This window comes from Chenopodium quinoa, unplaced genomic scaffold (assembly GCF_001683475.1).
Source record: "Chenopodium quinoa cultivar QQ74 unplaced genomic scaffold, ASM168347v1, whole genome shotgun sequence".
NCBI classification, from domain to species: Eukaryota; Viridiplantae; Streptophyta; class Magnoliopsida; order Caryophyllales; family Amaranthaceae; genus Chenopodium; species Chenopodium quinoa.
In genome coordinates, this window is record NW_018744988.1 from 2,932,727 (window position 1) to 2,956,710 (window position 23,984).

General features: G+C 34.1%; 4 protein-coding genes across 4 annotated transcripts; 2 read left to right on the plus strand and 2 right to left on the minus strand.

The window, feature by feature from the left end:
- The first annotated feature begins 9,245 nt into the window (after positions 1–9,245).
- Positions 9,246–11,578, plus strand: LOC110706690. Its single transcript, XM_021884644.1, has one exon. The coding sequence runs from the start codon at positions 10,028–10,030 to the stop codon at positions 11,303–11,305; it is 1,278 nt and encodes a 425-aa protein (XP_021740336.1). The 5' UTR covers positions 9,246–10,027; the 3' UTR covers positions 11,306–11,578.
- A 215-nt stretch (positions 11,579–11,793) lies between these two features.
- LOC110706689 (aspartyl protease AED3-like) lies at positions 11,794–13,396 on the minus strand. Its single transcript, XM_021884643.1, has one exon. It carries the CDS (start codon positions 13,317–13,319, stop codon positions 12,006–12,008), a length of 1,314 nt encoding a protein of 437 aa, XP_021740335.1. The 5' UTR covers positions 13,320–13,396; the 3' UTR covers positions 11,794–12,005.
- Positions 13,397–16,499: 3,103 nt separating this feature from the next.
- LOC110706691 (pentatricopeptide repeat-containing protein At4g15720-like) lies at positions 16,500–18,808 on the plus strand. The gene has a single exon (XM_021884645.1). The coding sequence runs from the start codon at positions 16,936–16,938 to the stop codon at positions 18,757–18,759; it is 1,824 nt and encodes a 607-aa protein (XP_021740337.1). The 5' UTR covers positions 16,500–16,935; the 3' UTR covers positions 18,760–18,808.
- A 99-nt stretch (positions 18,809–18,907) lies between these two features.
- On the minus strand, positions 18,908–22,171 carry LOC110706692 (universal stress protein PHOS34-like). The gene is made up of 5 exons (XM_021884646.1): positions 21,793–22,171; positions 21,597–21,697; positions 20,353–20,471; positions 20,073–20,167; positions 18,908–19,253 (listed from the first exon to the last, which is right to left on the minus strand). Exons 1-5 carry the CDS (start codon positions 21,986–21,988, stop codon positions 19,237–19,239), a joined length of 528 nt encoding a protein of 175 aa, XP_021740338.1. The 5' UTR covers positions 21,989–22,171; the 3' UTR covers positions 18,908–19,236.
- Between the last annotated feature and the right edge of the window lie 1,813 nt (positions 22,172–23,984).

The following is a 23,984-nucleotide window of genomic DNA, read 5'->3' on the forward strand; positions in this document are numbered from 1 at the left end:
CATGTTGCTGCTCTAAGTACCATCACTTCACTACTAATCCCTCATATAACAATCTCTATTCTCGTAGCAAATTACAAATACAAAAATAGCAGATAATGGTAAGGGAAAGCTTCCTGTTGACCCAAAATCACACTCATCAGGAAAGCTAACATTGAAATCAATGGAAAAAAGAATTGATGCACTTGCAAGACAAGTAGAAGAGCTAGAGCACAAATTGCAACACCTTCAAGCAACCACTTCAAGGGAGATTTATATGCCAGAACAAAGGCAAATGCCACCAAAGAAGCGTTGTTTTATTCTCGGATCAGACTCAGACCAGGAGAAAACAGTAAGTTATTCCTACAGCAATGACTTCCAACAACTCAATTTTGACTCCAAGGGTACTAACCATAGCAGTGACCCAGACTACAATGCTGATGATGATAGTGCATCTTCCAATGAAGACACCTCCAATACATCATCTGGACAAGAACAAGACTACTCAGATAGCAGCAATGATTCAAACAGCAGTGAGTCTTACTACTAGAGGATCATGCAGCCAAGACAACCCCCTAAGCTATAACAACTTATAAACTATTAAATGAAGTCAAGCAAAACTATAACTACTTATAATGTACTATCTAGCAGTAAGTTGTATTGTGTCAATAGATGGCACTAGAGCTAATTTTTGTGTGTTGTCTACCATTAAGTAATATTGTGTGAATGAATGGAAGCTTTAGGAAATACATGTATGGTGCTGTCTTATTATATATAATTAAAATTAATTTTATATAATTTACTCTGTTTATAATTCTATAATTAACACTGTTAAGTTTATAATTTAAACATTGTAATATGGAGGCCTGCATTTCAAGGTGTTATGTGGTCTGAATGTCATGGAAACAACAATCAAATAACTAGCAAATCAGTGTTGTATCTTTTACTTAAATCCACACAAACCACAATCAATTAAGCATGTCTATCAAAGAGTTCTATGGTTAGCTAATGTACTATAACTACAAATCACAAATTAGGATACTTTTTAGTGTAGATTGACCCTTCAACAGATAATTACCAGCTGTTTCTTTCAAAGCCAATCTGCTAGTTGTTCTTTGCAAGTCTCTTTCAATGATAATTACTTAGCTTGATATTCATATCACAGCCCAGCTTTAGCCAACCGATTGGATTCTGATTATCATGCTTCAATCCAAAACTGATATTTATGCAATCTGATGTGCATGAAATGGCAGTTGACATGAGAAATAAGTTTAACATTGTGCCAGATATGCTACACATTGATGTCAAAAAACAAGAGTAAGCCTTTCATAAATCAAGCCTTGTTCTTTAAAGCCTTTTTTCCCATTTGAAATCAGATTAAAGGTCAATTGCATAACTAAATAAAGAAAGAACAAATCAGCATTAGCCAAATAGAAATGTTAAAAAATTAAGCAAGAAATCAAGTGGAGACTTTTGAAAACCCAAGTTATTAAGCGACATTAGAATTTTGGGCCTTTATGGTAGCCCAAGCCATTTTTAAGCCAAAAAAAATAATTGGGCCTTTAATACATATATAGTACTCTTACACAATCATGTACAATACTCAAGTAAACCAACTTAGTTAGTATACTTACACAATCATGTACAATCACTTAATTTAGTTTAATTTTATTAACGACATGTACATTCACTCATAAATCTATATTTATTCATAATTACACTAAAAAAATACACATTAGCCTTAGAAAACCACACATCTAGCTATAATAACTAGCAACACCATACTACCTCGCGCGCAACGCGCACGCTGGGCCACCCTAGTCAATGGAAAAGTTTGGGGAAGATTTTTACTTTTTGGATAGATAAATGTTATAGACTTGTATAGTTGCTAGCTGACCACCCATTGTACATTTAGAAGATTTTGGGAAATTCCCTGTTTCTCATGGCGAGAAACGAAATTTGTTTCTCATGGTGGCATTTTCGTGAATAAATCAACAACTTTTTCAGTATTGTGGGCTCCACAGTTAAAAAAGTTGAATAAAGTTGTTGGTTTATTTACGAAAATGCCATGTGAGAAACAAAATTTGTTTCTCATCATGAGAAACTGGGGCATCCTTGAAGATTTTTACTTTTTTTTTGAAACAAACTATTTTCACTTTTTATAAGTTCAGAGAAAGTTTTGCGTAGAACGAACTCGCGTGAGTCTGGTTTATAATGCACACGTTCATCCCCACCCACTGCCTAGTCCCCTGTTGGCGACCCTCCCCTTCCCATCCCGACGCCGGTGACCCTCCCCCACCTAAGTAAGGTACTCGATCGCAGCACCTTTATACTAAAACGACTCTCCTCCGGCTTATAAACCCATCGCCCATCAACCATGTTGCAATTCTTTCCAACTTTTTTTGTCGATTAATCAATGTCATTGAGAATAACATCTTATGGAAATATTAGGCTTGATAACACTAGTAGATGGATTAAGTATTATATTTTAAAAGGAACTAAATCTACCATGGCTTATTTCTTTGCTAAGAAACTTATGTCTTGATGGACTTTGTCGATGTAGATTTTGAAGACGAGGAAGCCGAGGAAGGCTCCAAGTGAGAAGGATTTCCATTTGTCAACAATGGAGGGTAACACAATACCTGATTAATATCACCTATTATCAAACAAAAAGAAACTAATATAATACCTGAACAATATAATCTATTATTAAACGAAAGAAATCTAATACCTAACCAATATAACCTATTATCAAATAAAAGAAATATAATACCTGACCAATATAACTTGTTATCAACAAAAGGAATCTAATATATGACCATTATTATTATCTAATTTCTAACACTTATAATCTAATATTTGATATTTATAATCTAATTTCTGACCATTATTATCTAATTTCGACAATTATTACTCCGTATTATTTTATTTTTTTGTATGATTGGACTCATGTGAGTCCGTTCGACATAATATTTTCCCATATAGAAATATATTGGTCATTTACAAATTTTTGTATATGGTTCGTTGGCCACATGGTGCGGTAGGAGTTACTTGTAGTGTGTTACTGGTTTTGTCAGGGGATACTAGTAGGTATTACTTGTATTCTGGGGTTACTTGTATAGGTGTTATTGGTTTTTGGTCAGGGGTTAATGATAGGGTGTTACTGATTTTGTCAGGGGTGACTTGTGAGTGTTACTTGTATTATAAGGTTACTTGTATGGGTACGGTGTTACTGATTTTGGTTAGGAGTTACTTATAGGGTGTTACTGGTTTTGTCAGGGGTTACTTCTAGGGTGTTATTAGTTTGGTATGGGGTTTTGGTTTAGGGTTACTTGTAGGAGTTACTCAGAATACAATTAACAGCTACAAGTAACTCATACAAGTAATTGTATTCTGAGTTACTTGTAGGTATTAATTGTATTCTGAGTAACTCCTACAAGTAACCCCACAATACAAGTAACTCATACAAGTAACCTCATAATACAAGTAACACCCTACAAATAACCCATACAAGTAACCTCATAATACAAGTAACTCATACAAGTAACCCTAAAATACAAGTAACGCCTTACAAGTAACCCCTGCCGCACTGAAAACCTCTGTTTATCATTTACAATTTTAAACATATCAAAATTTGCTATTTTTATTATTTTTCTCAAGAAGGGCTATGTAAATGAACACATTACAAGAAAATTGTTTTTTTTTTTTTGGATCGGATTGGGTCCGTGTGGTGTCCATTTCGACACCTCAAATTTCAATTAGTAAATCTTAAAAACATTCAATTGCTATGGTCCACAAGCTAATAGCTAAATAAACCAGCACATGCATATTAAATTATTAATAATTATCTATTTAAATATATATACATAGGGATATCTATCTATATATATATAGAGTATGGATCATGTGAAAACAAATGTTAGGGTGAAAACTGAAAACGATTCATCCTAGCCGTAGATTATAATCTAGCGGATGACATCTACTAATTTTCTCTCTCCTCCCACGAAAACAATTTCTCTCTCCTCCGTTATTTTCTTCCTCCTCTCCCTCCTCTCTCCTGCTTTCTCTCTCCTAATTTCTCGACATTTTTTTCCCCAATTTTCACGCTACTTTTTTCAAATTCAGCTTCAATTACTTTGATTTCAGCAATTTTTCAGCTCTACGATCTATTATCAGGTGAGTTCTTTGTGTTAATTTCGCTATTTTTTGCATGATTTGAGGTTTTAAGGTTTCTGAAATTTTCATCAATTTTGTTCGATTTTGTTTGATTTTGCGATTTTCTGTTCGATTTTGTTCAATTTAGTTCGATTTCCTGTTTTACTAATCGATTAACTTTAGTTTCTTCCTTAATTTCATTGATTTGTTCGGTTCAGTTGAGTTTTTCCACCATTGTTAACTAATTTGAAGTTCAACTTGTTGATTTGATTGATTTTTGCAATGGAAGAAGAAGCGTATGAGGAGATTGAAGAGGAAGCGCCGATAGATGAGACGGAGATCTAAGTAGAAGAAGATCTACAGCTTTCACGATTTTTCACTCGCATTGAGAATTAGCTTTCTGATATTTGTGACGGTATTTTGAAGCTTCTGGACACTAAGCTTATTCCTCCTGCTAGTAGTGGTGATTCTAAGGTCTTTTATTTGAAGATGATGGGAGATTATCATAGGTATTTGCTGTTGAGTTTAAGACTGGTGCTGAGAGGAAAGAAGCCGCTGAGAGTATTCTCACAGCCTACAAGGCTGCTCAGGTTTAATTAATTTTTTCCTTTTTTTTGTTTGGTAGATCTGTTAATTAGGGTTTGGATTTGGTTTTTGTTTGTGATTTTTGCGTTGATTTGCTATGATATTTGAATTTTGCTGGAATCATTGAGGAATATTCAAGAATTTGATAAGCTCTTTATGAGTTTCTACTTCAAGAACAACTCATCTTCTGTGAGTGGCTCTTGTTTTACCATCTTTATAGGCTCCTGGTGCTTCTGTTGTTGATTACAGGAGTTATTATCGCATTCCTCTTGGACATCTGCAGTGTAAAATGTGAAGGATTAGTATCTATTTCTTTTTCGTTAAAACATATAAATTAGTTTTGAAAATCTGTTTTTCTTAATCAGATATTAGGAAGGTAATATTTGATGAACTATAGGATGTTTGATAAGCTTGTTTGTTTCTTTCTTTAACCAAGAGCATTGATGTTTGTTCTTGTAATTGTGGTTTAAATGGTGTTTGAACATGGTAATATATATGTGTAAGAATCAAATGGAAAAAAGAATATGGACAAGAAATGAATAGATTTGTTTGGATCAGAAACTCGTAGAGGATACATATCCTCTAGTCTCTGATGGTATATTCTTTTATTGGGGAATTGGAGTCTTTTTTTAAGAATTGCTCTTGAAAATTTTAGGCATGTAATTGCTTACCTTTTTCTGTTATCTGATGCATGATTTGTACTTCACCAGGTATCAATTTTTCCCTTTGATCTTCAATAACTGTTGATACTTTATTATCATCCTGAAACATGCAGGGTAAAGGACATGTTAGTTAAATGGTAGAAGTGTGTCTTTAGAAATTTATTTCTAGAACTCGAGTATGCTAGTTTGCGTTATTGCGAGCTCTATCATTCCTGATCTTACCTTGTCAGCTGGAGTTAGTGTAGTAACCTTCTTCAGCCTTTGTGAAGATTTATCTCTGATTGTATGATTTTTGGTGCCTGCCTGTTCAATATCTACATTTTGTCGGGATTCCTCATATACAGGTGGCTTGCTCGTATCATGATTTCCTGGTATGCTTTCATTTGCCTCTGCTTCTGTCCTTAAAACGTTGATCTTGTCAAGCTTGTTTTGCTTCAGTCTGTATGAAGTCTGTATGATGTTGGTCTGTGATGTTGGTATGCTTTTATTGGCTGTTTTGGCATGTTGAAAGCCTATTAGCTCAATTGGTCGAGCACCGTGTAATCACGGGATGTAGGTTCGAATCCTACATGGACTTTTTTAATACTTATTTTTATATTTATTGACCTCTGGGTAAATGGTGTCAAATTGATATAATTACCCGAAGTTCATATATAGTTACCTTATTTTCGATATAATGACCTTAGAATTATGGAAATGCTTTAAATTTTGTTTCAGTCACCTTATTTTTATATATAGTGATCTTTATTTTTGTATATAGTGACCTTTATGTAAATGGTGTAAAAAACTCAGTCGATATAGTTACTTTATTTTTGTATATAGTGACCTTTATGTAAATGCTGTAAAAATTGTTATAGTTATCCTATTTTTGTATATAGTGACCTCTATGTAAATATGGTCAAAATTGAAATAGTTACCCTATTTTTGTATATAGTGACCTTAATGTAAATATTGTAAAAATTGATATAGCTACCCTATTTTTGTATATAGTTACGTTATTTTTATATATAGTGACTCTATATAAATATCGTCAATTTAGATGAAGTTACCTTATTTTAAGCATGTAGTGACCTTTTAAACGGTTGAATTGATTATATGTAAGGTTGGAATGATCTTAGGGCTTTAGAACCGTCTGATCTTTTGTGCTAGTAATGAATGGCTGAGATTGCTTGTTTTTAGTTTTCACCATAAGCTCTGTTTTTAGCGGAACCTCCCCGTATAAATCAATACCATTATGGTGATATAGTTTAATATTCCTTACGAAGTGTATATATATATATACACTTCGTAAGGAATATTAAACTATATCACCATAATGGTATTGATTTATACTTTTATGGTTCAAAATTTTCCTCTTTTTTAATGATAAAATCACGTGTTTAATGTGTGTGTTACAAATTCATACCATACAAAAAAACAAAAATTAAAGATCTTTCTTTCAAGGTTGTTGAGTTTTTACAGTAGGAAGTATTTCATTAAAACTAAACATTAAATATGGGTCTTGTTATACAATTAACTTAGCATATATGAAGTATCTTTTTAAAAATTACACTTTTATTCTTCTCCTACTCCACTACCTCCATATTTTATTATTTTTTTCAATTTCTCCTAAAACTCCATGCATGGAGATATGAAACAAGTATTTATAAACAGAGGGAGTAACTAGTGATGAGTAGCCGAGTGTTTCTTCACATTACACATATGGGGTAATTTGCTCATTAATTTTTGTTCAATTACGTACCCTGAGTGTACAGTACATCAGGGTGTACATAATAAATTTTCATCAATTCTACCATCTCTGTTCTCATTTGTTTTTAACACTTGAAATTATGCGTGGTTATTAAGAAATTGTGTAAAATATAGGTACATTGGAATAATTCAATTATTGAAAATACAATTCCATCTATCAAAAAAAAATATTGTACATGTGGGTGAAGATCAAAAGTAGAAGAGAGAGAAGAGAGAAAGTAATAATGAGTATTGGAAAACCAACAAAATAGTATAAAAAGTACAATTGCACATGGAAAACTAAAGAATAATTGAGTATTAAATTGTAAAACAAGGGTAATAATTTTGTCCAAAATTTATGACTAAAAGGAAAGATAATGAAGGTAAACCATCATCCCAAAGTATACGTGTCGCGTCTACAATAAATAAATTTCCGTCAAAAACTTTTGTTTTTTCCTTTTTTCCCCGTTATAAAACTAATAAAGTAAGATAATTGATAAAATTAAAAAAATAAAATAAAAATAAAAAGAGAATATGATGTCTAAACAACCCAAAATATACAACAATAACAACAACTTTAAATAAATAAAATATTTTTTGTAATCAATAATCTTTAAATTGTATATTCTATTGAATCTTTAAATGTTAATCTATAAAATATATTGTTCGTCTCCTATTTTTACAACATAATTTTAACTCAATTTTAAATTCATAACTTATAAGCAAACTAAAATTAGAGATACTTTACATTAACGTATCTTATTTCTAATGATTTAATAACATAAATTAGTATTTAAATACAATCTATAACAAATACAAACCTATAATAATTTATATAAAAAAAATGTAGTGAATAACCCAACGTTGCTCCGACAAAGAACTAGTGGTTAGTAACGCATAGATAAATATATTTTCTTTTCTTTTTTTTGAAAGAAATAAATATATTTTCTAAGACAATGAATAGTTACTTTCTTTAAATCTTGCTTTTTTTAATCCACAATATTACAGAGTATTATGTTTTAAAATAGCAAGTAATATACTGGTGTAACATGAGAGGTTGTTATATACAATTGGGTGTATCGTACATCCATGAGTATTTTGTTCTCATTTTGATGATCGTTTTTAATATAATCATCAAATGAGGAGCAAAAAACTAATCTTGGATTAGCTGAGTATACGGTGCACCCGGGTGTATATAACAAATTTTAGGTGTAACACCCAGCTAAATCACAAACTAGTTTTATATTAAAAAATTGTAAACTCAATTTTTAACATATGCATGCAATTGATCTATTGAAGGAAAAATAATGATTAAAGGACGCTATTATAGATGGTTGATTGAATTCAATGTCTTGTAAAACATGTGCGAAAAAAAAAAACTATCGGAATATTTAAATTTTTGCTTGAACCCTTCGGGGTATTAATTAATTGTCAAAAGCGTGTATTATTGCTTGATTATATGTTAAGAAAGCGTTTATAATTATTGAATCAACAATCAATGCAATAATGGTTATTGGTTATGAACTTATGATACATGGAGTGTTTCCTATAGTTTTTTTTTTCTCTACAATAGCAAGTTTATACTACGTAGTTTTTTTTTTTGTTTTTTTGTCTTTTTGAAAAATTTTATAGGTATTATGGTAGAATAACTAAAAGAGAGTTTGAAAAGGGGTGGAAACGTATATACTTCCTCCGTTCTTTTTTTATTGCATCATAGGAGATTTCACGCTTGTCAATGCATTATTTTAGCTATTAATATCTTTAATTATACCTTTGTAAAAATTATAAAAAATTGATATTTGGAAAGTAGATTTCGAGATGAATCTAACTAGATCCCACATGACTATGTTTTTGTTTACGAATAAATCACAAAAGATGGTCAAAGAAGATTATGTGAATAGTGTAAAAGTCAAAGTGATGCAATAAAAAAAGAACGGAGGAAGTATATATTTTTAAAAAATTATAATTAGAAAAAAAAAATAGCGTTTGGAAATTAAAACTTAAGAATACAACGCACATCATGCATGTCCGAAATTATTGCTTTTGATGGATTTATCTCACCCCAAATTTCGTTTCCAACTATTTTGCCCAAATTTATCCTAAATTAGCCGTTTTACCTTCAAATCCTCTTCACCTAAATCTAACCCCCAATTTTAACACCCTAATATATCTCTTAAAACACTAATCATTACAACTAAAAGAAAAAAAAAAAGTAGAAAGAAAAGAATATCATGCATCATCTCAAAGGCTCTTTCTTCATCAATTGCTGACACAAAATCTTCCATTTTTTATTTGAATCAAAAACACTTAGAGGGTTGTCTTTGATCAAAAACTAAGAGTTCAATCCCTTACATATATAATTTTTTTTATGTGTAATTAGTCATGTCAATGTGATTAGAGAAATCTGTCAAACTGGGTCGCCTAAAGAAAGGAGACGTATCAACAAGTTTTAATGGAGGTGGAAAGAATTTTACAATTGTTAATATTGAAACATAAAGGACATAATTCTTGTGCATCTCTCGTGGGTGGAAATCATACAGCAGCCAGGTTTTGTACTCGCTAGGTTTATTTCTCTCTTCTAATCTCTTTATAAAAAAAACATAATATACATACCCTAATATTTTCTTTGCAATTTTAGCTATTTTTTCCCTACATTTTCATAAAAAAAATAAGCCTTTTTATGCTTGTTTTATTCTTCATTATTATTCCCTTCTACATCTTAATTTTTGTCTTTTGTATTTGTCTCGTCAGCTATCTTTTTTTCATCGTTGATCAGCAAGCTCCAACTCCCGCCAACCCCCCACCATTATAGCACATTTGTGCTCGAAACAACCATACATACATACATACATACATACATACATACATACATACATACATACATACATATCGAAAACACACACAAAAAAAATTAAAAAACAATGCAACTCGAAAACATGAACATGGAGTTACCTTACACGTACAACAAACACAACAATGTACATGTCTTACATGGAGATCATTCGTCTAGATTATTTGTTATCATTCGACATTCAGAATCGAGGGTGCTCATGAAAATCCTAGCTCAAGCTTTGCTACTTGCCCTCCTTATCATGGTATTAGCCGGTGTATGTGGAGGAACCAATGCTAGAGAATATGATAATATTGTCTTACCAAGCAAAAATAATGTTAAGTTGATCACAAATAATATTAATAGTAACAATAATTATAATAATAATAATAACGCCTTGGTTTTTCAAGATATTGCTAACGAAGGATTATGGAAATCAACAAAGGATAAATCCATCATTGTTAGTGACACCAAAGAACAAATAGTGATCGAGGCAACGAATAAGGTTAAATTTAGCCTTACATTATCACCTTTAGACGTGAAATACAAGTCCATACACAATGATACATTCGATTTCTCCTACACCGATTGCTTTGGAAGAGCAATTGAAGGTTTCCTAGACCGAACCCTAAAGATAGGTGGTGTCATGGCGGTCCAACTTAGTCGAGATCCATCGATGTCATTCGAGGTGCCACCAAATTACAAAATTGTTTATTTTAGGAAGTGTAACAATTCAACATTTATCGCGATGAGAAAGGTGGCCTATGCTACTACAATAATGTCATCGAGATCAGCCTGTCAAAGGAAGTTGTTACAATTCTTGTCGGAGGAAAAAAAGGCAGTCCTAGGCAACCTCGAGGATGTTCTCTTAGAGCCACCGCGATCAGCCACAGGAAAGTCTAAGGCATACCTAAGAAAAACAAAATTTCTTCCGGATCTATTGAATGACTCTTTGGAGGGTTACTCTAGGAGAGTGTACATTGATGTAGGGGGTGGTCATGGATCAACACGTTGGTTCGAGCAAAACTACCCTACTCGAAACAAGGACTTTGACATGTATAGGATCGAGACTGTCCCTGAGACGGAGGTGGAATCGGATGATGCATGGGAAGGACCACCTACACAAATGGGGATCTCGGATTGGTTGTGGAGGAATGTTAAGGCCGAGGAGTACGTGGTGATGAAGGCTGATGCCGAGGTGGTGGAGGAGATGCTAAAGAGTAAGGCTATCGCGCTTGTGGATGAGCTCTTCTTGGAGTGTAAGCCTATTGGAAAAGGCGGTAGTATCAAAAGGGCTTATTGGGAATGCTTGGCTTTGTATGGAAGGTTAAGGGATTTTGGTGTTGCTGTGCACCAATGGTGGGGGTAAGGTTTAGACAAAGATTATGATTCATTCTTCTCAATGATCAAATCTATGTTATATGTATTTCTTTGTGTTCATTTGGTTTAAATCATATCAATGTAATTAATAATAGGTTAAATTCTTTCATTATGTTTGCAAAATTTATAGTGCTAGTATGTAATCGATCAATTGTTCATGAAATGGCACAAGTGTACATCTCACAAGTCTACTCATATTAATCAGAATTATGTGGTTATATATGTAACTCGCATAATTAAATCTCATATTTATTTGTTATGTGTACAATAAAGATTATAATTACTTTGTGGATGATCAACTAGTTTAATTGGTTAAAGTCTTGAGAGGTAAAACTCAAGACCTGAATCAAATCTCGTCTACATCACTTGTCGTTGCGGCTCTCTTTACACCGACCAAAAAATAGATTGATTGTTTATACCAAAAAAATAGAAGGGAAACAAAAAAAAAAGAAACTCTTTATTATCAATATCAAATAAAATACAAAAGATAGAATTCTTCCATCTTCAATGCACAACACTTGATTTTACCTAAAATGAAAAGAAAACAAAAAAAAATAATGGAGATTCCTAATTTTACACCCTTTTTTGGGAGTAATATCACTACATTAGTTGTAGTGTGGTACCACTTAACGTGGTGCAACAATCTTATAGTAGTATATTTCTTTTACTACGAGTAACTAATTGTAATTTTAGTTACAGAGTTCACGAGCAATTCCTAGGCGAGAATTGGCGGTATCATAGAGAATTCTAAGGTTTTGTTGTTGCCAAGTTGCTATTATATTGATCACAGAATTTGCGCTATTTGCAGCCATTGCTAGGCAAGCTAGGTTGCCTGCACTACTATGGATCAATGTGTTCTCCATTGGTAATTTTAAGTCCATCCCTTCAAAATGTAGGGTTACGGTTGGGGCCACTTGCTCGTGGGTCACGGGGAAACATGTATCGAACGCCCCGAGTGAGCTATATGGTCCTTGGACTTGTTTTTTGTACTCATCCCGGATTGCATTGTAAGCGGGTGCTACGAACCGGGTTAGGAGGGTACCGGAGTCAATGATGGTCCCAACACCGGTGTTTGGGTCGAATGTGAAGTATTGTTTGGGGATGGGTACTTGGACCCGGCCCACACTGACCGCGATTAGGTTTACATAATAGAGTGAGGGACGGTGTGGGTTTTGGAGGAATGGGGTGGTTTTGATTGTTCGAGGTTGGCCCGTTGGGCCGAGCTTGAGTGACCCGGAGAAATAGTAGGACTTGAAGCTTGGGAGGCAATAGGAGAATACTCCATTGTAAAGGGATTTGGATTGGGAAATTAGTGATAAGGGCCCACGGCCCAAGCCCAATAAGCCTTGTGGTGGGATTGAGTTGCCTGAGATAGCATTGATGCATCCAAAAGCATAGTTAGTGATGACATCTTTGTCTAATGATAAAGAGTCATGTGAGAGGGTAGCTAAAAGTGATGAATCTCCACCATAGGATTGGTTAAATTGACATACCCCGGACCCGGTTGAAGGGCATGAAATAGGCCCGCGGACTTGGCCACATTGAGCCGAAGCACAACCCATGGATCCGAAGGTGGAGGAAGAGTTGGGGGAGAATATATTAGAGGAGCACCCTACACAACCCGAGCAAGGGACCCATGCAGCATCCAAACTTGTGTCCAAGACCATGAACATGAGTTGGCCTGGAGTCCCAATCTTGGTTCGGACCAAGTAATTACCTATATTAAGGACTTGTTGGCCCGAAGCTATAGGGGCAGAAGTCTTTTGGGCTGCTAGACTATCTAAAAATGCAACCCTCTTAGGGTCTTTCGCGGCCATGTCAAGGACCGTGTTGGGCCATAAATTGGGTTTTTGGTCCTTAAAAGGCGAACAACCACCATAAATGTGGAAGATAGAGAGATCAGACGTATCGGGTTTAGAAGAAGAGCATAATGATGGTTTAACACCTTGAGTGTTAGTAATGAGAAAGGCAAAAAAGAGGAATGTAGTAGCCAAGTACTCCATGAGAGACTTGGCAATGGTTTCACTCTTTAGATTTCTTGTGTTTTGGATAAGATGTTTGATTAAGTGTGCATGGGAGAACAACTATATATATTGAGTTTTAGAAATGTGAATTACTAACAAGCCCTTATTGTTATTATACGGAATTAGTTATAATACGTGGAATGATTGCTTGAGCATTTTTTGGAACACCCAAATATAAATTAATAAATAAATTGGATGGCCGTGAGAACAAAGAAACAAAAAACAGACTACTTAAAATAAATAAATAAATAAATAAATAAATAAATTGGATGGCCAATAGAAAGGCACAATTTTTATGGCTGCAAAGATAGTAACAAAACTATAATTTGGAGGCAAGCATGTAACTAGTACAAGTAGAATAAATAGAGACAAATTTAAGTAATAAATTAACCAACTATTCTATTAATAGTTTACTACTTCAACCAGAACAAAACGCCGTGATCTTTCTATCACATGTGATTATGTGAAGTTTGCATATTAATGTATAAGTAATGTAACCCTAATTTGTATGAAAATCAGAATAATGTTGACTATGTACTGCTTTGTACTACAAGGGAGAAAATTTTGTCACTCAAAACAATTTACGGAGTAGTTGTTAATTATTTTCATCGGCTGGAGGAGCTGATCTAAAGGGTCATTTTTCTAGGAAATAGAGATCACCTGACTTCTTGTTTGAATGAAACTCGAGTTTTTTTTTTTTTTTCTAAAGCCTAAATGAATCAATGAATCATCTATGTTGACCTAATTCAAATAAGAACCCACCTAATCGAAACCAAATAATTCAACAACGGATTTGATTATGTAAAGATTTTTTTTTTCCTAAAGCCTAAATTAATCATCTATGTTGACCTAATTCAAATAAGAACCCACCTAATCAACACCGAATAATTCAACAACGGATTTGATTATGTAAAGAAGAGAAATCAATCTAAATGATAGATGTATGTCATCTTTGCGTGACTATATGTAAATACTTTAGTTTCATGGTCTTTCACATCATACGCTCATCAATTTGCATGTCAGCCATATGTATGCTAAGGGTCTGTTCTCTTACGTTGAAATTCAGTTTAGTTCAGTTCAGCTCAGTTTTGTTCAGTTCAGCTCCTAATTTCCTTCTCTTATAAAATATTTAGTTCAGTTCAGTTCAGCTCAATTCAGTTCAGTTCAGTTCAGTTCAGCTGAGTTCAGTCAATGAGAACAAGCCCTAAGTTCACATGTATTATAGGTTTATCATACAAAACTAAATACGAAGTAAGGGCCTGTTCTTTTATGTTGAAATTCAGTACAGTTCAGTTCAATTCAGCTCAGCTCCTAATTTCCTTCTCTTATAAAATATTCAGTTCAGCTCAGTTCAGTTCAGTTCAGTTCAGCTCAGTTCAGTTCAGTTCAGCTCAATTCAGTTCAATTCAGTTCAGTTCAGTTCAGCTGAGTTCAGTCAATGAGAACAGACCCTAACTTGGATTTCATATGACGTTAAGCTAGCTAGTTAGTCGCATTCTCGCATATACGTAAATGTTTTTGTATTGAATTGTTTAAATTAGAAATAATACTTTGTATAAGGAATAAAATAACAACAACAAATCAATAATAGATCAATTATTAAAACACATACACCAAAAAGAGCAATTAATTCAAAGGGGGGGGGCATAGATTGAACATAAAAATGAGTAAGGGCAACTCGTGAACAAAATGGACAAGTTGGAGTTTGGTTCGAAAGTGGAATAATGAAGCTGAAATTGTGTTTTGTCCTTAAAGAAGAACCACCCACGAGATTGAGGGGTCAGCTTTTTCACGGACTTGCAGTATTATTCTTGTGATCGATCCACTCATTTTATTTTTTTTAATTAACTCCTTAATTTAGCACTTAATTTGAACTTGTTTTTAGCCAATTAGTCAAACATAAATATCGCAGAGCATCTATTGAATATCTTCTTGCACAGGATCATATTTTAAAAATATCTCTATATAATTGAAATAATACTACTCGTACTTCGTACTTTTATAATTGTCTATAAAATTATATGCAACGTAATTTTGTTCGAAATTTTCTGAAGATAATAGGAGTGCTAATTGTTAAGTAGGGTATTGTCCAACTTAATTAGGGCATGTTCTCATTGATTGAACTGAATTGAAATGAATATTTTATAAGAGAAGGAAATTAGCAGCTGGACTAAATTAAAGTGAACTGAACTGAATTTCAACGTATAAGAACAGACCCTTGCTCGCATTAAAATGATTTCATATTCATACGAGCCGGCAAAATATTATTATTTTCTTGATCCTAATTAAAAAAAATTAGCAACACAAGAATTTATCCCTATATATATGCTCATTTTAAAGTACACTCAAGTGCATGTAAAAATCTCATATAAGCACCTTTTAAATTTTAATACTCATGAAAAATCTTCTTGTTCAGATTTATTCACATTTCCAATCTTATTTCAACCTGTTTTATGTACATGAAATACAATATTTAGTGTCACTTCTGATAAAAACCAAGTGCTTGGTTGATTGTTTGGTAATAATAAATTAATGTCTATGATTTGGTTTTTGGCTCATGAGGATATTCACTTATTCCTTTTAATTCAAAAGTCACTCACTCCAAACATATTTAGCTAAATTTTAAGCTAAAGATTCGTTTACCTAAAAATTCATGTACACATGTATTTCATTATCAAACAAGAATACAAGTCCATAATCTTATTCTTGTAGTCCATCTAAAGTGATGTCTAAAAGAAGATCACTCTAATGCAAGGGCCTTACACCTAAATGCATTGATCTATCAAATACGTTAAAAATCAGAGGCGGAGCTAGGGGGTACAAGGGGGGACAGTTGTCCCCCCACTTAGGAAAATAAATCTAGTATAAATTATTTTGTGAGCAATAATTTATCTTAAGAACTAGGATGGAGCAGTGGTGCAAGTTACTCTTATAGAGTCTTATACATACCAATGTACACGGGATCAAACCGACAATGCATATATCCTTCCATTATTTCTTAACAATTACATCTTTTTAATTGTTTTTATAATTTTGCATGAATGAACCCATACATTTGATAACCTATACTATCTTATGTTTGAAAATTTAAAAATTTCTAAACTCATAGGCAAATATTTTGGAAGCAATAGTTAGTACTTCGTATATGATAGTTTTTTTTTTTTACTAATTATTTTGGATATTTTGGTGGTACAACTTTAACTTTTTAATAACTATGTGTGTCATCTATACGTTTGAGTATTTATTTCCTCTAACACAATTTTCAAACTATGTGATGCCTATTTGTCCCCCCAATTTGGAATTTCTGGCTCCGCCACTGTTAAAAATGTATAAAACAATTCAAAACTTTTTCTATTATTTGATCTTTATCTGTTTTACTTTATAAGAGACATCGTTCGAGTCAATAACTACTTAATTAATTGAAATACATGCATCAATCCAATTGTTTAGTCTTATCATACCTTTTACGAGTACGTGTTTGGACGACTTCACCAATCCGAACTTTTTTCGCCTTGTAACATGCCTACACCAAGATAGATGTTGTTAGTGTAGGCTCGATACAAAGTGCATTGCGCAACATTGCGTTAAAAATACCATGAGGAGGCCTCCGAAACAAAACCTCTTCAATATCAACATTTCCCGCCATTTACATCGACAAAAGGTGTCATTTTTTCATACTGAACCCCAAAAAATCATCAATCAATTTCAATACTCTAAAGATTTGAATTTTGTGCAATCAACCCATTCTAAGCTTTTCAAATCTGGGTTCTTAAATCAAACTTTTTACACCAATCATCTCATCAATGCATATATTAGATGTAAGAATGTTAATAATGCACACCAACTGTTCGACGAAATGCTTGACCCAAACACCATTTCTTGGACTTCACTCATGGGGGGTTATACTGCAGCTAAACAGCCTAATATGGCTGTTTGGCTCTTTGCAAAAATGCCCAAAAACATTGTGTTTCCTAACGCCTTTACGCTTTCGACTGTCGTGAATGCTTGTTCTGTTCTTGCTGATGTAAAAGCAGGGAAACTGGTTCATGCTTTTGTTGAAGTTTATGGTTATCAGACAAATCTTATTGTTTGTGCTTCATTGGTTGACATGTATGGGAAATCAAATGATTTGGGTTCTGCTAGACGGGTTTTCGATTCGATGGTTGAGAGAAATGTTGTGCCTTGGACTTCAATGATAGTGGGTTATGCACAAAATGCTCAAGTGTATGAAGCACTAAAGCTTTTCAGGGAATTTAGCCGAGTTGCAGATGATCCGCCGAATCAGTATATGCTGTCTATTGTTGTTAATGCGTGTGCGAGCTTAGGAAGGCTGGTATATGGAAAGGTCACACATGCTGCAGTAGTTAAAAGAGGGCATGAATCAAATGAAGTTGTTGCTACTGCACTCGCCGATATGTATGCTAAATGTGGATGCTTCGAATCCTCTCTTAAGGTGTTTAGGAGAATGCTTAATTCTTGTCTTATATCATATACTTCTATGATCATGTCTGCTGCAAAGCACGGGCTTGGAGAGGTGTCGCTTGAGCTCTTCGAAGAAATGATCCTCAAAGGAATAAAGCCAACTGATGTCACATATCTTGGCATCTTGTATGCTTGCAGCCATTCAGGACTTGTAGACAGAGGCCTTGAGCTCTTGAACTCGATGCAAGCAGAACACGGTGTTATCCCTGATGTGAAGCACTATACTTGTGTTGTTGACATGCTCGGAAGAAGAGGCCGTTTGGATGAGGCTTACCGATTGGCAAAGACCATAGAGTTAAGACACGATAGTGAAGGTGCTCTCTTGTGGGGCTCCCTTCTCTCGGCTAGTAAGCTTCATGGAAGATTGGATATTGCAGATGAAGCTAGTAAGTGGTTAATAGAAGCTAAGCAACAAGTAGACACTGCTTATGTCTCAATGTCAAACATTCATGTTTTGACTGGCAACTGGGATGACTCTCAGAGTATTCGTTCAGAAATGAAACGCGTAGGAGTAAGAAAGGAGCCTGGTTGCAGCTGGGTCGAAATCAAAGATTCAGTCTATGTATTCTATGCTCGAGATGTCTCTTCATGTCCGAGAGGCATGGAGGTGTTGGAATTGTTGAAGGACTTGGAGAACAGGATGAAGGAACGAGGTTACATTGGAGGAAGCAAAGGGTTGGTGTTTGTTGATGTAGAAGACGAATCGAAAGAGGAAATTGTGAACTTACATAGTGAAAGGCTTGCCTTAGGTTTTAGTTTATTAAGCATACCTAAAGGAGAAACCATAAGAATCATGAAAAACTTAAGGATGTGTGGAGATTGCCATGAAGCTTTTAAGCTCATTAGTAGCATAGTTGAGAGAGATTTTGTAGTGCGAGATGTAAATAGATTCCATCATTTTAAAAATGGATCTTGTAGTTGCAAAGATTATTGGTAACAAAATGATACTCTTTACATTGAAATAAAAACTTCTCGTTTCCTTTTCTAGGTAAGATGTTACTATACGAAAACTTTTTTCTTGTGTCATTTAAAAGTGAGAAGTTAAAGACAGGACGCAATCGATATAGTAACAAATAGAATGATTATGAAGAAACTATTGCAACGGAGCCTCGCTTTTATTTCTCACGAGATAACGGTGATGATACTATACAAAGTTACAATATTACAAACTTCATCATTTTCAACAATACAAACACCATTGCATAACAACATAGTATGGAACCTTAGTCCAGAGACGAAGAGCTTAGACCAGGCACGAACAATCAATTTAATCATCGCATTTAATGACAAACTTCACAATGAAAACATCACTAAAGTCCAAGAGCAGCCATAGAAAGTACATAGTCCAGCAATTCCACCGACTCGTCTCGTAAAGGGAAGAAGAAAACAAACCCAGTTAGACCATGCAAGTGTGTCATTTCTCACCATATGCTGCAGAAGAGATAAAACCATATATAAGATAATATCACACAAATATCTGGCATGACCGCATGAGAGGGCATAGGGCAACCTATGTTACTCGAACTCTTCATTTTACCTGAAGTACCCATGTTGGATTACTCTGACATACTTGAGACCTCACTTTGGACACCAACATACGGAAAGTTTTTCAAGAATACCCAAGTCTAACACTTACACATGATACTAGAGAGATAAAAACCAACTATAAAAGGTGCCACAAGTTTTTGGTTAGCTTGTTAGTATAACGAGATTTGACATCAAACACAGAAACAATAATCTAGCCAGAGGGTTCACCAGAAACTTTAAAGCATGTACACAACTGATAGCAACATCAGTTCAACTATAAAACTATTGGTTTATCTTGCTTGTGTAATGCAAGTTGGGAGATTGCATATAACTGATAAACACCTAATCAGAGTACTTGTAAACTCAATGTATGTACTAATGAGACTATAAAAGCGATAATAGCTCAAGGCTGCTCAACTACAAAACCACTGAAAAGTAACAGACTAATAACTAGCCTTTTTCGAAAAAATTACTGCTAGGAGCTAGCTAATACATCTAATGATGCCAATGCATGAAATATACAAGCACCAAATCACAAAAAACTAAATATTCAGGTGAAAATTGGCAAAACAAACAGATATGCATGCCCAAGTACATCTTGTTGAGCAGCGATAAGCTACAAGAATAAAAAGAGCTCAAGTACCACAAGAAAAAAAATGGTGTATATGTTAATTAGGGAAGTGCATATGATTTAAAGTCTGTTCTCACTGCCTTGGCAAATACCTGGTAAAGCTTCATCAACTTGGTTATTCTTTACAATGACAACAGGGCATGATGCGTGGTTGCTGCAATACTTACTCACACTTCCCAGAAACATTCTGCCATCATAAAAAGTTTTCAAGATTAGCTGCAGTTTGGATAAGTATAAGCCTAAATTGTCAAATCCCCATGACTTTTTGGGCGAACTTAAAAGTTTAAACAGAAAAAAGTGTCCTTTTGAATGCTAACACCCTGATTAGGACCGAAAGCAAGTGAGGATATTATACAATTTTTAAAAAATTACCTTTTGATGGGACCGAAAGCACGGTTACCCATGACCAGCAAATCAGCATGCATTTCATCAACAACTTCACATATCTTTTCCTTTGGATCTCCAATAACTACATGGGTTTTGGCATTCACCTAAGAGAAAGTTGCCAACAAAAGAAAACTTTAGTCCTCGGTAAAAAAGAATGATATAAATTTGAACGGAGTTATTATAAGACATTAGCTAAACTGCAGTGAATTGGCATGAAAAGAGAATCAAACAAGCTGTGTTCAAGACAGGGACACACAGGTGAGCAAGATGAAGGGAATTAAAAGTGGATCAAGTGCGTATTACTCAGTAATGGACTCAAGCTTGCTGGACTCTCTCACACACATTCAACACAGAAAACAGAGAGAAAAGATCGAATCTTTGATTGAAAATAATGAAAACGGGGGTTGGTGAAAGCTAGCAACTTTAGGCTGCCAATCTCTGTATAATGGACTCAAACTTGCTGGACTCTCTCACACACAATTAACACAGAAAACACAGAGAAAAGATCGAATCTTTTATTGAAAATATTGAAACGGGGGTTTGTACAAGCTCGCAGCTTTAGGCTACCAATCTACATTAGAGACTTTAGGTCACCACTCTCAAAATAGTGACTTGAAGTCGCAACTCTCATAAGAATTCACTCCAAAAATCTGCCTGCCTCTTCCTTTCCCCTATTTCTCTATATATAACAAAACAAAAGACTATCAACCTTATAACACTAGATTACCTACAATGCCCTTCCTTGGTCAGTTTTCAACACCCATTGATCAATCAGCACCCTTTCTTTCCAAATCTCCACTAAAGGAGCCTTATTCACTATATGACCAATCATAGCTCGTTCATCATACATAACATTACACCCATGAACCGTAAATGAAATGACACTCTAGCATCAAACACAACGATTTCCAACTCGATTAAGTCCACCAAGTAACAGCAATAACTGAAAATCAGCTGCCTACTAAAGTATAAATTGTAGTTTCATAGCTCAAACTAAGTTTTCCAATCTATCAATCCTAACCATAAACCAAATAATCATTGACCCTAATCAAGGTTCGTTCTTTTTCCTCAAAACTCATCAAAATACACAAATTTCAACAATTCAACCTCGATTTTACATTCCACATTCAATTACTCCATCTTTCTCAGAAAATGATCATACTTTGAAGAACCCTAAACCCCAAATCAATCTATATTCCCAAAAAAAATTAAGAAAAAATAAAACTCACATTTTTCTCGGAAACAATTTCCAAAGCATGATTAATAATAGCTTCAGTAATCCGCTTCTGATGTGCTTCAACCGCCGCTGCAAAAGCCGGCACCTCCATACCTATTTCAACCCCAAAAAAATCAAAATCAAAAATTGAAAATCAAAATTCAACAAAAATCAAAAATTGAATTTGTGGGAAGTATGAAGAACTTAACTGGGACCACCAAAAGGGATAGAACCAGGATTAATTCCGACAGCAATGGACGGTGGAGATTGAACATGAAGAACAACGAAAGATCCGCCATCTTCCGGTGATAAAACGGTGACGTTTTCAAGGGCCCATTTCAGGGCGTTCATACTCTCTTCGCTACCATCTACTGGGACCACCACACATTTCAGAGTTCCAGTCATGGCTGCCGCAACTACACAAAATTGTCAGCGAAACAAATAAAAATCCAATCTTTATTTTTATTTTTTATTTTTTGATAAATTTTGATGAAAGGAAATAAAAAGTTGAATGTGATATTTTTTGAAAGTTTGTGTCTTTATTCTGAGTGGAAAGGTCAGTTGATAGATATGGTCATTCATGTCATCATATTTTAATGTTTTGAATGAGATTAAAAAGGTAAATGTCTTTTGAGTACGCCAACAGCTAGATGATTTGATTAATCAAAGTTTAGGAGATTGTTTTGTTTACTACTATGGTTTGCCGCCTATTTGTCATCCACGCATGTGGTTTCTTCTTGTATCAAGATACTACCAAAATCTATGAGATCATCGTCTAATAGTCGAGGTGGCTATTGGGTTATTCGGTTTGCCGTCTGATTGGCTTAAGTGAGGCGAACTCATTAATAATTAAAGCTCTATTTTAAGACAGAAAAAGTTAGGTCAAACTAAGTCTTGAACTTTTAATCTTCAAGATTTAAATTAAGTACCAATCACCGTGACTAATAAATAGGATTCACATCCACCTTATACATCATTACGATGCATTTTTATAATAAAATCTTAGACTTAGGGCATGTTCTCTTACGTTGAAATTCAGTTCAGTTCAGTTTAGTTTGGTTCAGTTCAATTCTGTTCAGCTCAGTTCAGTTCAGTTCAGCTCAGTTCAGCTCAATTCAAATCATTTCAATTCAGTTCAGTTCGGTTCAGCTGAGTTCAGTCAATGAGAACTGACCCTTAGAGTCTGTTCTCATTGGCTGAACTCAGCTGAACTGAAGTGAATATTTTATAAGAGAGGGGAATTAGGAGCTGAATTGAATTTCATTGTATGAGAACAGGCCAGGGCCTGTTCACAATTACTCAATTTCATTTCAGTTCAGCTCCAATCAATTCAGTTCAATTCAACTCTTAATTTCCCTCTCTCATAAAATATTCATTTCAGCTCAGTTCAGTTAAGCTCCAATCAGTTTAGTTCAGTTCAGTTCAACTCTTAATTTCCCTCTCTCATAGAATATTCATTTCAGCTCAGTTCAGTTCAGTTCAGCTCCAATCAGTTTAGTTCAGTTCAGTTCAACTCTTAATTTCCCTCTCTCATAAAATATTCATTTCAGCTCAGTTCAATTTAGCTCCAATCAGTTTAGTTCAGTTCAGTTCAACTCTTAATTTCCCTCTCTCATAGAATATTCATTTCAGCTCAGTTTAGTTCAGCTCCAATCAGTTTAGTTCAGTTCAGTTCAACTCTTAATTTCCCTCTCTCATAAAATGTTCATTTCAGCTCAGTTCAATTTAGCTCCAATCAGTTTAGTTCAGTTCAGTTCAACTCTTAATTTTCCTCTCTCATAAAATATTCATTTCAGCTCAGTTCAGTTCAGCTCCAATCAGTTTAGTTCAGTTCAATTCAACTCTTAATTTTCCTCTCTCATAAAATATTCATTTCAGCTCAGTTCAGTTCAGCTCCAATCAGTTTAGTTCAGTTCAGTTCAACTCTTAATTTTCCTCTCTCATAAAATATTCATTTCAGCTCAGTTCAATTCAGCTCCAATCAGTTTAGTTCAGTTCAGTTCAACTCTTAATTTTCCTCTCTCATAAAATATTCATTTCAGCTCAGTTCAGTTCAGCTCCAATCAGTTTAGTTCAGTTCAATTTAACTCTTAATTTTCCTCTCTCATAAAATATTCATTTCAGCTCAGTTCAGTTCAGCTCCAATCAGTTTAGTTCAGTTCAGTTCAGCTCCAATCAGTTTAGTTTAGTTTAATTCAGTTCAGTAAATGTAAACAGACCCTTAGACTATGTTTAGTCCATCTTATTTTTACTTATCATATTTGATATAAACTTATACTTTACAAACAACATAACAAATTAAAATTATCTAATTTGACTAAATTTTAAAGTCTTGTTAGGTTCATAATACTAATATTTATTTTATTAATATTATAAAATATAATCACAACTTAATTTTTAT